The sequence below is a fragment of the Penaeus monodon genome, chromosome 10 (assembly GCF_015228065.2).
Source record: "Penaeus monodon isolate SGIC_2016 chromosome 10, NSTDA_Pmon_1, whole genome shotgun sequence".
NCBI lineage: Eukaryota > Metazoa > Arthropoda > Malacostraca > Decapoda > Penaeidae > Penaeus > Penaeus monodon.
In genome coordinates this window covers 49,233,465-49,250,964 of record NC_051395.1, presented here as the reverse complement: position 1 = coordinate 49,250,964, position 17,500 = coordinate 49,233,465, and the positions used below count along the sequence as shown (strand labels likewise).

Genomic DNA, 17,500 nt, shown 5'->3' with positions numbered 1-17,500 from the left:
GCCTCCATGGAAGAAGCCAAAGAAAAGGAAGACAAACCCAGCACAATGATCGGTATCTCGTCCCGGGCAAAGCTATTATTGATGCCCAGTTGAAGCAAGAAACTGAAGATGCCCCTGAAGCTGAAGCAGAAAAGCAGCAAAATAGTGAACAGACAGATAAAGAAGATGACAACATACAGCCTGAGACTGAACAGTGTGATGAGCAGACTATCCAGTTAGAAGGAGCAGGGCTAAAGACTGAGGTAGAGCTAGATCACATAACCCAACTCCCACTGGTGCAGGTAATGCTGGATAATCTTGGATCTGAGGCTGAGGGTTTGGATGGCACACATCCTCAAGCACTGGGGGCTTCTCATCAAAAGCACTTCCATAGCCTCCAGCCTTATCAAACAACGACAAAAAAATAGGATAATGGTTTATCAGGGCACAATCCATCAATGATCGCAAAAATAAAGTGGGCCAGCAAACCATCACATAATTCCTGCTCATCATCATTACCGTATACTTCAGGAATAGCAGCAGAGGGAGTACACTGCTATCAACAATTTTTGTTGTGATGCACATCACCAACTCTGAGGCCCATCCCAGTTCCTACGCAAAAAGCTACAACAAGTTTTTGAGTGCTCACACAGTTTTCCCTTTTTAATGCACACCAAAAGGGACCTGCCCAAAGGTCGTCAGCGGGAGCAAACAGTACCTTCAGTTCCAGTTTTATGCTCATCAGCAAAAAGTACCAAAACACCAAAAAAATGCCCGCAGTAAATCTCTCAACAAATTGTTAAAGCCATCAACGTTTCTGCAGTAACTGCACATCAGCAAGTAGCAAGTGCTCACCAGCAGGTGGTTACTGCTCACCAGCCAGTCTCTGTGCTTGCAGCTCATCAACATGTGTCAGCACACCAACAGGGTCTGGTTGTCACTGCACATCAAAAGTGCCTGTTTTTATCCACATAACAGAGCTCTTTGGGGGTAGTGGTATTCCACTGTAGTTTTAAACCCGGACAGCCTTATGTGGTGGACCTCTCCAGTCCAGCACTCACTTCGCAGGTTCCCCTTGTCAACCAAAGTGTTACAACTACCCAGTATGCCCAGACCTTAGTGTAACACAGGTCCTGACCTCGCCTTGTCCTGTCTTGTCTTTTGTAAGTCCTTTTTAGACAACGATACTTTATGCTCGTCTCCAAATATGTGCCACATCTAGAGAGCCACAAGCTTGCGAGACATGCTGTGGACAAACTTTATCCGGAATGTATAAAAGTATCAAGTAGCCTGTGCAGTCCAAACTTTAAGCTGGAAATGGTTGTAACTGAAACTCAAAATGTACAGGTTTGTCATAGTAGTTAAAAAAATAATCTTTTACATGTGTTCTAGCATTTGTGAATGTATATGACAGCTTACATACATCTCCTTTAGGCTTATTGTAGTGTTTCTTGACACTTATTTGTGATGACCAATGTAGTTTCTATGCATTGCTATTATATTGTTACTATTTGAAAGTATAAGACTTGAAGATTTTTAACTTTGCAAGCTTATGAATACACAATTTGATATGTGATTGCAGTTAGTGCCGTAAGTAGGAGCTAAGGCTCTTAAATTAGATATTACTTAATATTAAGATCCTGAATGAGAAGTTCCCAATGTGTTTAGTGTGTACGGTTTGTGAAGTGAAGAAGAGGCATTGTTAATTTTTATGGTAAATCCTAAAGGTTTTATTCCCTGACTTAAAGTGCGTAAGAGAATAATGAAAGATTTTCTTACGGACATGTTCAAAGATAAATGCAGTGCTATTAAAGCTTTTTTTTTTTTTCTTATTTTGTTTTTTTGACTGACTGACCTATAGTGTCTTAGCAGTGTTGGCATTATTTAATGGAATAGTTTGTGCAGGTTACTAAGTACCGACTAGTTACTTCCTGTTTCAAGGATAGAGCAAGTACCTAATGATATTGGTTATGAGATGACCAAGAAATGTATATTTGTCTGTGTGAAGCAGAATGAGGATATTTGTATTTATGCATGAATTTATACATCGTATTTGGAAACTTGAAAGTTGCAACTTCTTTTCTGTTCAGTTCAGTATAACTTCAAATTGTATGAGAAAGATTGGCATTCAGTCCATGTTTTATATAACAGTGGAATAATTTGTGTCATTTGTGATACTTCTTTCATTAAATAAAAACATAATGCTATGGATTTACCTTGTTGATCCAATAATCAAGACATTGTGTAAAAGCATTTTAAAATAGAATAAAACATAATTTCCTATTTTTAAAGGTTAATATAGAAATTTAAATGAAGCATGAAACCTAGGTTTCCAAATAAATACATTAATACAGTATTCGTGTTAATCATAGCTATGGACACGTTTGCACAAATACATTGACATCAGTGAAATTATGTATGCAAACTAGAGTATAATTAAGCCTGCAGTAAGAGAGTACTTGTACAGAATAGGAGTTTATCTTGAAAAACAAGTCAAAGTATTTGTGGTTAAATAACATCACAAACCAGATGATATGTACATTTTTTTCAAACTGTTTTGCCCGGGAGATTTGAGAGACTAGTTACAGAATCTTGAAAAGTGGCCCCTGGTAGTCTTCCAGTGTTTTTGTTTGTTAAAGAACACTTTACTTTAAGTATTTCCTTTACTGGGAATTTTATCTCCTGATGAAGGTCATGTGGTTGCAGCTACAGAAAGGTCCATCATATTTGTGTTGCTTGCAAGATCTTTCTGTAACTTTGTTCTGATTTCTGGTCTATTTTGTACTCTGCCATAGGTTTCATTCTGTGATTTTTTTTCACTCAGATCGTAATCATTTCAAAAAGTGTTGGTTTACCGGAAAATGTAACTAGTCCTTGTCAAAACAGAAAAGACATTGCAGTATATATCTGCTGTTAAGATAGTTAAGTTGATTTACAGTCTTTTGTGATGTACATATGTTACATAAATTTTCATCTAATAATTGACAGATTGATGAATAGCTTACTTTAATTGCTGTACCTGTTTGCATAATAAGAGAACAGGTGGATACAGTTTAGAGTAAATGAGTAGTGTGTTTATTTAATTTAGATGTTTATACCATAAAGATCTGTTTGAAATTAGCACTGTTTTTATAGAATTAATTTAAATAGTTGTAGAATCTCTGCTGATTTTATTATTTATTTTTTTTAATTATTAATTTTGTACAATTATTTTAGCAACTTGTAATTTGCATTTTTTAGTGACACTGTAGAAGTAAAGTGTGGAAAAATTATTATATTAGTATTGTAAAGCTGGTAAAAAATTGAAGTGAAATAATCATAAGCAATTTATTTTATTTATTTATTTTTTATTTTATTATTATTATTATTATTTTTATTATTTTTTTTTTTTTTTTTTCATTTATTTATTATTATTATTATTTTAAGAATACGTAGGAATAGGTGTCATCATTCATGTAAAAAAATTGCTATATGAAAGTGTGAAGCCACATTGAATATCAATCTCAGTAGCTGATATTCCATTGTGATTTTTTTTTTTTGTAAATATTATATTTGTATCTCCAGATTTGATAAATATTAAGTCTTTTTTTAAAATTCTGAGGACTGTTGGAGAGGGTATTTTTTCTTGGTAGAACCCTCACATTTCTGAAATTTGATAAATTAGCAATACATCTGATACTTAGAAACATTCTCTATGATTGTAGTTAGATTTCTATATTTTTTTTTTCCTTTTTGCATTTATTTTTACTGAAATTCTTCCAATTTATCTGCTTTGTATGATAGGCAAAGAAACTAGTTTGGAGCTGAAAAGTGGAAAATGGACAAGACACTCTGTGTATTTCACACAATAATTGAATCTTTGAGAAAGAAGATACTTGTGTCTTGATCTTCTTTATTTTTTTACCCTTAAATGGAAATCTGTTTTAAGAGATTTTACATCATGGTTGCCATAATTTGTTACACTATGCAAAGATAAAAAAGAATCCTGCATATTGTGGAATAAAAGTTAACTACTAGTGTATCTTCTTTTCATTAGTTTTAACCTGTTTGTCATATATATAAGGGAAATATCACTAACAGAAATATTTGAAATATGTAATTGTGATTCTCTTTCACTTTGAGCACCCTTTGGTGCACTTATCACTGTATTGTTTTTTTTTTTTCTGTATATTTTATACACACCTGGCTCAACAAGTGCTTAGATATGGAGGAATCAGTAGACCTACTTTAACTGACCAGATATCCCCCTTTCTTGAACTTTTGTGAATGTTTTAATTTTTCTAATGCTATTGATATCATTACTGTTGTTATTAATGACATCAGGCTTATTTAAATGTTAACAAAAAGAAATTTCAAAAACAAAGTCAAAATCAATGAAAAGGGTAAACCAGGTGAGATCGGGACAAGTAATTAACTCTCTAACTCTTTGGTGACTAAATGCTTATGAAGCCAGCTATGTGTCAGAAAAATTAATCTAAAATCACAGTGGATATGGCATGTATATCATTCTATTGTTCCATTATTTTAACAGCTTGTTCTTCCTCAGATGCATAAATACCCTCCATTTGATCTAATCACCCTTTGTCCTTAACCCTTCCCCCTTCTATTGATCCTTATCCTACCCCATTTACTCCCCCTCTGTCTACTCCTTTCACTACCATATTGTCTTATAATGCCATATGACTGTTGAAACCCAAGGACGTTTTGTTCTAATAAGGAACTTCTTTAAACCCTCCCACCACAATACTTTACCCTTAATGTTTTATGACCTTTGATGTCAAGCACATTTATTTGTTTAAAACCTTAAACAAACATTAGGCTAAGACTAGTTTGGTAATGGTTAATGGACCAAAAGCAAATAAATGTGCTCGACATCAAAGGTCATGTAGCTCTATAGGGAGGTATACTAGCAAGAATGTGTAAAGAGGAGGGTTAATAAGTTCATGATAAAATGTACCACATCAAAAGTTGTATAGCAATATGATATTGAAAAGGTAACAGAGGATGATGAGTAAAGGGGTAAGGCAGGGCTTAGGAAAAGCAAAAGGGGGCTAATGGTTACAGAGCAAAATAAATATGCTAGACATCAAAATTCATATAGCACTATAGATAGTTCTAGTAGTGAAAAGGATAAAGAGATGGATGTTGGCAATTACTTTGAGTGTAGAGGGAATGGGAGCAGAGAGATTGGGGAGAGAGAGGTTCATGTAGGAGAGGATGCAGTAGAAGATGGAGTGGAATGTTTATTTTGTTTTGTGCAATGAGTTGAGTGAGGAGGAAGAGGGTTAGGTACCAAGGGAACTAGAGATTAGAGTGTCTGGAATAGTGGTGGAGATTGGGGTGTCTGGATTTAGAATGGCAAAAGTATTTGACGAGACTTAGGGGGTAGAAGTAGGATGAGGAAGAGATACTGGGGCTAATGTATAAATATCTTAGAGGAGGGAGGGGAAGGGACAGAGCAAAGGACAGGACTAAAGTGGGGAGTTAAAGAAAAACCTCATCTATGTGCTTCCTCTCTGGCCTCACATAAAGTGAGGCTAGTATCTGAGATCCGCCACCTCACAGACTCAAACTTCTAGGTAGGACAGCCCCTTTAAAATACACCACTATTGGCACACATGTGATTGTACAGAGCATTTTGATTGCTCATGACTAGATTGAGAATACAGTGGCCTCTAGGAGGAATGGTGTAGCATTATACCAGTACTGCATCACAATCCATGAGGTAGATAAGTCAGGAGAATTGAGTAGTAGTCCAGGGTGATTAGATCAAATGAAGGATACAGGCCTGTGAGAATGGAAACGGCAAATATCCCGGCATAAAGGAGGTATTATGAAACAAGTGATAAGGGTAAGAATGGGTTTCAGAGAAGTTGGAGAAAAATTTGGGGAATGAGAAAGGATCAGGGGCAAGTATCAAGAAGAATGTTAATAGGTGGAGGGTCTAAGGAAGGGCCTGGTGATACAAGGAGTACATGTGTTTCCAAGAGGGAGTAGAGGGGATATCAGGGAAGGAAGGGGGTTGGTGCAGATGGATAATGGATTATGGGGTGTTTTGGGAGGAAGGGGTGTAGGAGGAACATGAGGGTGAAGGATGGATGTCGACAGTTGCTTTGAGTGTAGAGAGAATGGTAGCAGAGATATTGGAGAGTGGATGAGGGATTGACATAATTTTTGGGGGGATCACATTTATAAAGTTTGAATGTCCAAGAATTCTGGTACAAGTATTATGTAAGGAGTGAGACTGGGCAGGAATAGGTTAGCCAGTGAGGTTAGTCAGGGTAGATACTGCTTGAGCTTGGGACTTAAATGTAACTGTGACAAGGCATTAATGATGTGGAAGGAAACTTTACCTACATATTTAAGGAGACATTGTTGCAAGAGGAGGGATTGTTGGAGTAAAGGGCTGTAGGGAGAATTCCAAAAAAATGATCACATTTGGTTGGGCTAAAAAGAATAATCAGGTTTGTAGACTGGGAGGTAGTAGAAGGATGAGCAGAAGAGGGAGTGGCATTGAGTGAAGTAGTAAAATGGGGAGGCAGACAATGTGGATGAAGATTAGTAATAAGGGAGATGGGGGTTGAAAATGAAAAGTACTGGAGGATTAGGAGATAAGAGTCTAAGTCACCCTACTGAGTGGGTGACTTGGATAACTAAATGGAAACTACCCCGCCCATGGCTTCCTTAGGCTTTTCAGGACTGACCCAAAGCCACTTCAATTCCTTTGCTCATTGTTGCTCTGGGGGGGGGGGGGCTTAGGATGAGGAGACTGGGGCCCTAGTAGGGGATCACCCCTACCTTGGACCTCAGACCTTGCCTCAGCTAATTTTGCATGGTCTTTTTCCTTTTCCTTTTTGTTTTCTTTACCCCTCTGTTCACTTATCCCAATTGTTACCTCAATTTTACTCTTTTTGCAACAATACTTTGTCATAATGCTGTATGACTTTTAATGTCTGGCACATTTGTTTGTTTTGACCACTAACCATTCTGGAAATGCACAAACATTGCCTTTTGAACCAAAAAAATTCTTACCTGCGGCCTTCACGCCCAAGTCCCACCCAATCCTTATATTTTGAATATTCTGCTAAGGACCTTAGATATTGTGGCAAAAAATTTCCAGTAAATAAATAGATGACCCAAAGCCAGCTTTTTAGCCTTTCAACATGTGGCTATCACATCTTAGCAAGTAGACAAGGTAAGAGGTTGAAGAGAGAAGGAAAAGGACAGGGGGAGAAATTAGTTGAGCCAAAGATTAATGTACTGAAAAGTTTCTGCTATATCAACATCTAAGATCATTAGTGGTGTATTCAAAATATGGTGATAGCGTGAGGATTGGTGGCAAAGCTTCCAGGTAAGGAAGTGCTATATAACATCAAAGGCCATGGGACTATGGTGAAGCATAGTAGCAAAAAGGACTAGGAATGAGTTAATGATTAGGGTAAAGTTACAGGTTGAACAGTACTAGAGGGTAGTATGGTAGTGATGAAAAGGGTAGAGAGGGGGACCTGATGGTTATAGTATAAGGTAAAAGTTCTTAGAAGGGGAAGGAGTTAAGGGAGTAGGGAGCATTTTGATAAAGTATTGTGGCAAAAATGAATTAACAATTAGGATAAGTGGACAAAATAAGGGGATGAAGTAAAGGAAAAGGAAAGACCTAGCAAAATTAGAGGTGAAGGTTAAAAACTTGAGTTGATTAATTTATTGAAAAATTTCTGCCGTGTCAACAGCCAAGGTCATTAGCAGCATATTCATGAGGTAGGGGGACAAAGCTCCCAGGTAAGGAAGTGCTATATGATGCCAAAGGTCATGGCACTATGGTAAAAGCATAGTAGCAAAAAGGACTAGGAATGAGTTAATGATTAGGGTAAAGTTACAGGTTGAATAGTACTAGAGGGTATTATGGTAGTGAAAAGAGTAGAGAAGGGGAGTTGATGGGATATAGTATAAGGTAAAGGGTGTTAGAAGGGGAAAAGAGTTAAGGGAGTAGGGAGCATTAAGGTAAAGTATTGTGGTGAAAATGGCATAAATTGTTAACAAATAAGATAAGTGGACAGAACAAGGGGATGAAGAAAAGGAGAAGAAAAGACCATGCAAAATTAGTTGAAGACCAACAACGACAACAATGAGCAAGGGATTAAGGCCCAAGGTAGGGCAAATACAAAATGCTAGGCTAGTTTCAGTCTCCTATGGGGGTTTCAAATAATAATAATATATAGTTAGTTACAAACATGTCAAGAAGGGTGAATACAGGTAGTATTAACAAAAAGTAATATAACAAACATTAAGACAGTGAAACTAATTAAATAGGGAAAATAAATAAAATAACACCCCTAAAGTATATCCCATTTTATGGTTTTCATTTTGGCAAGGGCATTCCAATCTTTTGGTAACTAAACTGGTGGTTCCATTATGTTTAGTGTTCACTATATCAGTTAGGCTGAGGTTGTACATGTTTATAAAGGAATGTTAGGAAAAAGTTATCCACCAACAAATAAAAAGAAAACTAAAATAGCTAAAGGCACTAGTTGAGTAGGAAATGAGGCCAAATTATATTTCATCCTTTCTTGCTGGCAATGTTTTCTGACTTAATCAGACTTTTATAACTTGTTTCCCTTTCTTTTTCTTACTATAATGAAAATGAAAAGGATATTAAAACAGTAATATACATCTTTTGAGTTTTACTCTGCTTCTTTTCCACTAAACTGCGTAAAATATTTTATACATCAGTTAACATTCCAGGATCCAAATGAGACCCATTTTTATCAAACTTAGTAATAAATGAAAATGTATGAGATTTGCTGAGATAATGATGTGTTCCTTGTGTTATGTTTATGAGCTGATCTGAAATGATTTAATAAATAACAAGACTCATACTGACAAGATTTGCTGTCAAAGAGAAGACTTGCATAGCAAATCTTTAACTGCACTTTATGAAGGATTATCAAAGTGGGTAATGACTTGAATAAATTAACCAACCTTTTCTCTCTCTCACTCTTTTTTTTTTCTTTTCTTTTCTTTCTTATTTCTAAAGTGACTGTCTACTGGTCTTATGCTGTTCATTGAACTAAACTTAATTTTTCTGTTATTAATGAGACTATTGAGGGTTGCACCAATGATTTTCTAATCAATAAAAAGCAGGATAACATGCATACAGATAACACCTAAAAATCCCAATCAACGAAATGGATATATCAAAAATGCCCTTAGTGTCAACCACTAGCTTGTTTCCCAAAATATTTTACATTTCACTTGTGTCTTATGACATGCAGTATTGTTTAAAAAACTGATTTATTATGGATAAAAAAGAACAAAAAAATTAAATGAATTAGCCTATCATTATTACATAGGTTTTGTTTGCACATATAAAAAAGATCAGCATGAGCAATAACTGCTTCCAACAGTTAATATGTTTATGTTATTAATGCCATGATTATATGCAATGATAGCAACCTTTGTTGCAAGAACAATTTGACTCTTCCATGTCAATGTTTTAATCCTACAAAAATAATGAACTGCCCAACTCATTACAGTTTCCAAAATACCTTTTAGATGACAGTAAAATCATTACAAGGTTAGGTAAGTTCAGTTGCATTGCAATATATCCATTACAATGCTGACTTTGTCATAATTAAGTCATGCCAACCAGCAGCAACAAACCTTACCAAAATATCCCCTTACACAATTGTGACAAATCTTTACATGAACATAACTTTTGGCAATCAACCAAGCAGTCAGGCAAAACAAGGACTGCTAGAAGGTCATCAAGTTTTGCGGATGGAAACGGCTATTTTTCTGTTCACTTCGGCTTGTTCAATGAAAGTGTGCTTGTAACTACTTTCCTATGCATTGGCCCTTCATATCAAGCCCTTCTTTTTCTTGTACTCCTCAAGATTTAATGATCTCTTTGGTGCAGTTCCTATGGAGCTTCCATTGGTCGCATTTCCTAATGTTGCTTTTGGTGCTAAGGGAGCTGTGGCTGTACGAGATACGAAAAATAGAGAGAGAAGGAAAAACAGAAAGAAAAGGGGGAGGAGGAATCAAATATGAATTTATATGTAAGTAAACATACATGTCCATGAAAGATGCTACTAAAATATATATACAAAAATCAATAGGAAACTCTTACACACAAATTATCCACCAACTTTTTATAAAAGCAAGCCAACTGACTCTGAAGTCTGTAAAACTAACCTGGCATTGACACGTCCAAGTCAATTTTAACATCAAAATCGTGGGCTGCAAACAGGTCTTCTGCTTGCACTCTCTTCCGTTCATCATCTTTCTTCTTCTCATCTTCCTGTTTTCTTTTAGCAGCTTCTTCCTCCTATGGAATGAAAATAAGAGATCTTAGATAAGGTTATACAAATAAAAGACAGAGATATGAAATAAAAGCCAAGAAAAAAAAGGTCAGCATATACTTTTCTTTCCTTCTCCTTGACAATAGCTAATACATAGTGAGGACAGATACATTACCTTTTTCTTCTTTTCCTCCTCTTGCTTTACTTTCCTTTCATGTTCTAGACGTATCAACATCTCTGAAGAAACGACTTCGGGTTCCTTGGTTTTGGTCACCATGGTTGGGCGGGTTGAGCGACGAGTGAAAGGATCCTCCACTTTCATTCCTTTCTTTGCTGCGATTTCAGCCTATAACAAAGTTTTTTCTTAATAAAAGTGGATAAGGTGGTTTGAAATGCATTACATAACAGTAGAACATAAACCATAAGATACAAGTCGAAGTCAACACTCACCATAATAGCCCTTTCTGCCTTTTCAACATTATTCTTACGATTTCTTTCATTAATATAAGAGATGGATGCAATAGTCTGCGTTCTTCGTTTGTCAAGTGAGCTTGCCTTTTCATCGAGATCAGCTATCTGCCCATTAAGTTTTTCTACAGTCTGAAAAGTTTGAAAAAAATATGTACCCTATTTTCTACATAAATATTTTCAGAGTGGGACATCCATGTTAAAATATGAAAGTTTAAATACTCTTGGTCTTTCACCTTATTCCACATATTTCCAACCTCAATCAGATTCTACATTCATCTTGTACACTTACATCTTCATCACCCTTTTGTTGTGCCATGTCTTTTTCTTTCATGAGTAAAGTTTTGGCAACAGCGAAATTGGTTGGATTATTGTTGAAACGCGCTTTTTCCTCCACCATCTGAAAACCAAAACCAAATTGAATTCACACTTCATATTTTGGGAGGGTTAGAAAACACAGAATTACATTCATGCGACACATTTCTTAAAATCCATAAGACCTGAGTAAAACCCTGAGCATTACCTTATCAATATCTTCACTACTGAACTGATAGTACAGAAGATCTTGAATATCCTTCTGCTTCTGTGTTACATGTTCCATTAAAGGTAAAGGAGTTCCATGTGCTGCACAATCTTCTACCCACTTGTTGTACTCAGAGTCGGAGAAGACGCTGTTGCTTACAAATTCCAGTCTGAATACCCTTTCGTGAGAGCCGTGCCTGGGAAGGAAGGACTGTAGCTTACTTAACTGGTCAATGCTATGTATTTATAGTATTTACAAAGTGAGATACTAATGGCCGAAGTTATTACATCTTGGGTAATAATATCCTCAACTTCACTACATATTTTTATACAAAACAATTTTATAAACCAATTTTTTGTTAAATACAAACTACATTGATAACTATTATTTTAAAATACATTAAATACTCCAGCAAGAAAAAATGCACTTCTGCTACTTACTTTAACCGTAATCCCTTATTAGTTCTTGTGTTGCCTAACTGGTATATCTTGGCTGTTTCACAGACTTCTGTGATTTCTGCAACCTAAAATTTAGATTTCAGTGAATACCTACAGATAAAATGTAGACTTCCGTATCATCATATCACACAATTAAACTCTTAACCCTTTGCTGCTGGGTGGCATGTACATACATGCCATGCATGCCTGACTATACTCTGGGTGGCATGTGCATACATGACATAGTGTGCCAGTCCCGTTTTCTGTATGGTCATGCCACCCACACTATGGTGCGGACACGCTCCCCCAGTAACGGGGTCTGGGCCACTATGAATACAACCCCAGGAGAGAGGGCCTTCATATTGGGAAACCACCAGGCAGCATTGGGTTAATATTACACATTAAACATCTATTCAACAAGAAAAGATTTCACTTCACTTACCCTATAAACAGGTCGACCTTGGTTACTCCCAATACCTATTCTGACATAACAGCCAATGATTGCCTTTGAGAATATGGGCAGGTGGACAAAACGTTCCATTTTATGACGTGACAGACGGATTTTTTCCAAGTCTTCTTTACTGGCAACTGTCTTTGGCCTCTCATCACGAGAACGATAACTGTCATTAGACCTGTTGATGTGCAGGAGTAAACATTTAAAGACAAATAAAGAAAGAAAAAAATAAAAGAATATAAATCTAGGAAAAAGAAATAAATAATTAAAATAAAGCTATTTAACTTGGTGCTTAGAAAAAAAGTCAATAGAATGATTTCAAAGATTATCCAAAACTTAGAGACAAAGCTAGATACTGATTAAGAGGATAATATGAATTAAAATCAATGGATAACACAAATAAAAGAAGAAAAAGCAAACAAGAACAGAAATTTCTGAAAAACACATTACAAATAACTGTTTAAGTACTCTTGAAATCCACTAACACACCACAACGTTAAAATTAATTCACACACCCAAACCAAGAGGGTCTGCCAGTTCCTGCAGCACACTGTAATAGTAAAGACAAATGGATAACAACAATTTGGGTACTGATAATGTAAAAACAACCTAACAGAGAAAACATATCACCTGTCATAGAGATGATACATATTCCATCTGAACTAAAAGACAGAAAGAAGAAAAGAAATGGTGAAAGTATATATATATATATATATATATATATATATATATATATATATATATATATATATATAGAGATAGTGAGAGAGAGAGAGAGACAGAGAGAGAAGAGAGAGAGACAGAGAGAGAGAGGACAGAAGAGAAAAGAGAGAGAAATAGAGAGAGAGACAGAGAGAGAAGAGATGAGATGAGAGAGAGAGAGATAGAGAGAGAGAATAAAGAGTAAGAGAGAGAGAGAGGAGAGAGAGAGAGAGAGAGAAGAGAAAACAGAGAGAGAGAGAGAGAGAGAAAACAAGAGAGAGAGAGAGAGAGAGAGAGAGAGAGAGAGAGAGAGAGAGAGGAGAGAGAGAGAGAGGAAAACAGAGAGAGAGAGAGAGAGAGGAAAACAGAGAGAGAGAGAGAGAGGAAACAGAGAGAGAGAGAGAGAGAAACAGAGAGTGAGAGAGAGAAAGAGAGTGAGAGAGAGAAAGAGAGTGAGAGAAAGAAAGTGAGAGAGAAAGAAAGAAAGAGAGAAAGAGAGAGAGAGAGAGAAAGAAAGAGAGAGAGAGAAAGAAAGAGAGAGAGAGAAAGAAAGAGAGAGAGAGAGAGAAAGAGAGAGAGAGAAAGAGAGTGAGAGAAAAAGAGAGAACAATAGGACAATTAGTTTCACTGAATGTCATTGATTACGCATTTATCAACATCTGACATACCACTTGCGATTAGTACAGCGGCAGGACACATGTTAAGAATAAAAAGGGTAAAAGAAAGGCGAGAGAGAGAGAGAGAGAGAGAGAAAGAAAAAAGTTCAAACCCATTGTCAAGAAATCTACCTGCCAACTTTGTTCTTCTTGGGTGACACATCACTGTCACTGGAATCACTAAAGGATGAAGATGAGGATGAAGGAGAAGAGCAAGAAGAGGAAGAAGAAGAAGAGGAGGAGGAAGAAGGCAGAATCTTTTGTTCTAGCCTCCCAGACACCTTAGGCTCAGGTTTCTTAGCTGGGGGCTTTGCCGTGGGTTTGGCTGTGACTTTTGCTGGGGGCTTTGTAGCGGCCTCAACCGAGCTTGGTTTTGCAGACTCCTCGCCACTTAGGCTGGTTATAACCACCAATAAATTGATCAATCTTGGGAAACTGATGGGTTTGTTTACATCGTGAAGTTATGGAAATATGATTTAACATTTCAAATAATTTCCCCTTGTTTATCTAGTTTCCATTCTTGGTCCATTGTTTCAATTGATGCCGAACAGTAAAAAGATGGAAAAGAAAACAGAGCCACAATCAAAAGAATAACACAATTACGGTGTTCTTTTTCTGACTGTAGCTACATTTTTAACATAGTATGACAGAAAATATATGGCTACTCAATGATCAATATTTCCCATTCAAGTTCACTGAAATTAAACCTGAAATGAGCTGAGAAGCACTCATTCTACCACAGCTGTCTGTTCTGAAAACCACAAGCAAACCTATACAACTTGTTAATCACTGTATATATATATATATATATATATATATATATATATATATATATATATATATATATATATATATATATATATATATATATATATATATGTATACACATTCTATAAATAAGACATTTTATTGCAGATCAAATACCTATGGAGTGTGTTCCCTGATGTTTTAATCTTTTACAGGTCTACACAAATGCTTATTTGGTAATATCTATCCATTGTAAACAGAAAGGCAATATTTATCCATGCTTATCCTTGGCCAACACCTTTCCATACCCCACAAAACTGTTAACCAACCAGGTACATGCGCTGTCCATTGTGGTTTGGTTATAATACTTTTGTTTACACACAGCTGGTTCCAGAAGCACTCAGTCACCATGGAGGAAATGACTAGGCCTACTTGATCTCCCCTATTTACCTCATTCCTTGAATTGAAGGGAAAATACTTTTACTTTCTTTACTGTCATTTGTTATCATCTTTTCCATTATCATTATTACCATTATTTTAATTAGTATTGTTAATATCATTGCTGTTGTTGTTCACTATTATTATTAATTGTAGTAGTATAGTTATTATTACTACCACCATTATTTTCATTATTATCACATCACACTTATAATTAATTGTTATTATTATTATGTTTACTTTTATAATCTTCCATCACAATTATGTTATTTAAATCTGGGAACAAATCATTCCTGAGAATTTAAGGGGTAGGGTAAACAAGTGACCTTAGGTGTGCCTAGTAACTGACTACATGGTGACTAATCACTTCTGAAGCCATCTACCATGTGTAAAAATAAAAAAAAAAAACAAAAGTGTAGATATGTACACAAGCACTCCTGGCATATTTGAGTCAAGAGAAAGATGTAAAAAATGTCACTGTCTTGGTGGCAGCAGCTGACAATATAGAAAAATACAAGGCAATTAATGCATCCATTGAGACATTATTACAATTAAGCACAGCAACAAGATATCCTAACTACACAGTTTGTTTCCACCTCATATCTGAAGGAAAATTTCTATAATGAGAATGAAACTATGAATTATATCAAAGAACTGTTACAAATGCATTTTCATGTATCAAAGAACTCTGTGCTTTTTGGCTGATATGACTACTAGTAAGATGGATATATAAACCTAATACACTAAATTTTAAAATATTTGAGTCTCTTATTAAGTCTCAAAAAAATGAACTAAAAAAAAGCCAATGCAAGAAAAAGCTTTTGTAAATGAAAACAAAAAATACAATAATGTTCGCAAATTCAAGAGATGTACAAAGATGCTTTGAGCTTTTAAATATGGGTTAAAAGCCACTAGAAATGTCTTTACTACAAGAGGTGAGAGCCCGCAGCCAAATAACTCTCCTTGCCAAAGATTTACTATATAAAACCCGAGCTGTAGAAATCTGCACAGCTGTCTCTTACCTGCCAGAATCACTATCACTACCCGAGGATGAAGAAGAGGAGGAATGAAGAGGAGCGACGTCTCGTGGATTTTTCAGACTTTGTTGACTTATCGCTATCAGATCCACTGTCATCTGAGTCACTATAAACCTCAGATGCCTGTTGAAAAGAATTATTATCTTTTAGGAATTGTTCTTTCTATAAATCCCTTGTTTTCAAAATTTTCATCTTGCCTATAGTTAGCTAAAAGATAAAAATAATATAAAAGTCAATAGAAAAAAAAAAATGTACATGACTTCTAAGCACAACTATTGGGAAAAATCTGCCAACAAACCTTAAGTTTGTGCTTAGCCTTGCTGTCTTCTGCATCTGAATCAGATTCTGCTGATCGCTCTTTCTCTTCCTTTTTTCTTCTTTTTTCCTCCTCCTGTTTCTCTTTCTTAAGTCTCTCTTCCTCAGCTGGAGTGGAAAAAAGATGGGAAAATCTCAGTTATTTTCATTAATAAAAAACAAACAAACATGTAGACATCATTCCAAATAAAAGAAATCACAGACCAAGAACTATCATTTTTGATATTAGGATCGGATTAAAACTATGAAAAACTCATACCTAATCTGATTTTATTTTCTCGTTTTGCCTTCAGAGCAGCAAATTTGTCGGTCTTTCCTGCTCTCTCCTCTAGGGTTTTCTTTCTGTCTGTCAAAACAGGTTGTTTCTTCTCCTGTGATGAATGATAAATTTACAATAAGTGAAAAAAGCATAATAAAAAATAAAAAATAAAATAAAGGTAACAGTCATACACGCAAATCAATTATGCCTTCAAAGGCCACCATTCCAAGACTGAGAGCCCTTACTTTCGGTTTGTCTCCTTCCTTCTCCTTTCTCTTCTGCTGGTCTTTCTTTTTGGCCAACTTTAATTTTTTCTCAATTTCAAACCTAGTGCGCAGAACTTCTCTCTTCTCAATACGGTTGTAGATTTCTTGTTCGCGCTCCTTCTCCGTCATCTGCTCGAGACGCGCTCTGTCCTCTTCATCTCCTATCATGTTTTCGTCAAGGCCATCGTCGAATTCTTCATCCAGGTCAACTTCCGAGTCGCTGCTGTTGCTATCTGATACTTCCCCTGCAGAGAGAATGCACAATCAATGGAGCACTTCTAGAAATACCACAAACCTATATCTATTCATTAGACTGCATATAAAATCAGTTAGAAGAGAAGACTGAGATTCGGCTGTGACTATATATAATATTTACAAACATCAGTCCCGTAAAATTGAAATACTCTGTACCTTCTTCAGGCTCTGATCCACTGCCCTTAGCTGGTCGACTCTCATCTGAGTCCGAATGTGCCAAAACTCTCTTGTTCTTTGTCTTCCTGCTGCCTTCCCCTTCAATGCGACAATCATTAAAAATTATGAATCTTCATTCGAAAAACAGAATTTGAAAAGAAAATTGCAATAAGTGGAGATCGAAAAAAAAGAAAAAAAGAAAAGGAAAATTACAGTATTCAACAAATTTAGAAAGTACAGATTGCATTTCTTCTGATTTTCAAAAAATGTACAATGGTCCAATAAACCAACAAAAGAGAACAGGAGTTGAAGATGAATCCCATACATACCATTTTTCTTTCTCCTTTCGGACAATCCCGTCAGGTTGATCACTTTTCCCGGTCAGTCCAAGCATTGGGCCCCTGGCTGGTCTGTTTCGAGGCCTTCCGGGGACTGCGTACAATCGTTTTCTTCTTTTTATACAGAGCCAATACCTGGAATTATGTAAAAAAAATGTTAAATAACTAATTG

General features: G+C 36.0%; 2 protein-coding genes across 2 annotated transcripts in view; one reads left to right on the top strand and one right to left on the bottom strand.

Annotated features, from left to right (window-relative positions):
* Positions 1-50, top strand: part of LOC119578118 (zinc finger protein 691-like) — a 916-nt gene extending 866 nt beyond the window's left edge. The window contains exon 1 of the mRNA XM_037925853.1: positions 1-50. This exon is cut by the window's left edge and continues 866 nt beyond it. The gene's annotated coding sequence lies outside the window, so the exon portion shown is untranslated.
* Positions 51-8,642: 8,592 nt separating this feature from the next.
* The window catches only part of LOC119577681 (RNA polymerase-associated protein Rtf1-like), a 9,309-nt gene continuing 451 nt past the window's right edge, over positions 8,643-17,500 (bottom strand). Inside the window, exons 3-17 of the mRNA XM_037925239.1 lie at positions 17,363-17,463; positions 16,991-17,121; positions 16,559-16,824; positions 16,314-16,425; positions 16,038-16,162; positions 15,744-15,862; positions 13,650-13,913; positions 12,148-12,337; positions 11,709-11,791; positions 11,269-11,464; positions 11,038-11,145; positions 10,728-10,877; positions 10,453-10,623; positions 10,171-10,303; positions 8,643-9,955 (exon numbers count right to left, since the gene is read on the bottom strand). Of these exons, the coding sequence (XP_037781167.1) occupies positions 9,834-9,955; positions 10,171-10,303; positions 10,453-10,623; positions 10,728-10,877; positions 11,038-11,145; positions 11,269-11,464; positions 11,709-11,791; positions 12,148-12,337; positions 13,650-13,913; positions 15,744-15,862; positions 16,038-16,162; positions 16,314-16,425; positions 16,559-16,824; positions 16,991-17,121; positions 17,363-17,463 (2,271 nt within the window). The 3' untranslated portion in view covers positions 8,643-9,833. The remainder of the gene's footprint in view (positions 9,956-10,170; positions 10,304-10,452; positions 10,624-10,727; positions 10,878-11,037; positions 11,146-11,268; positions 11,465-11,708; positions 11,792-12,147; positions 12,338-13,649; positions 13,914-15,743; positions 15,863-16,037; positions 16,163-16,313; positions 16,426-16,558; positions 16,825-16,990; positions 17,122-17,362; positions 17,464-17,500) is intronic.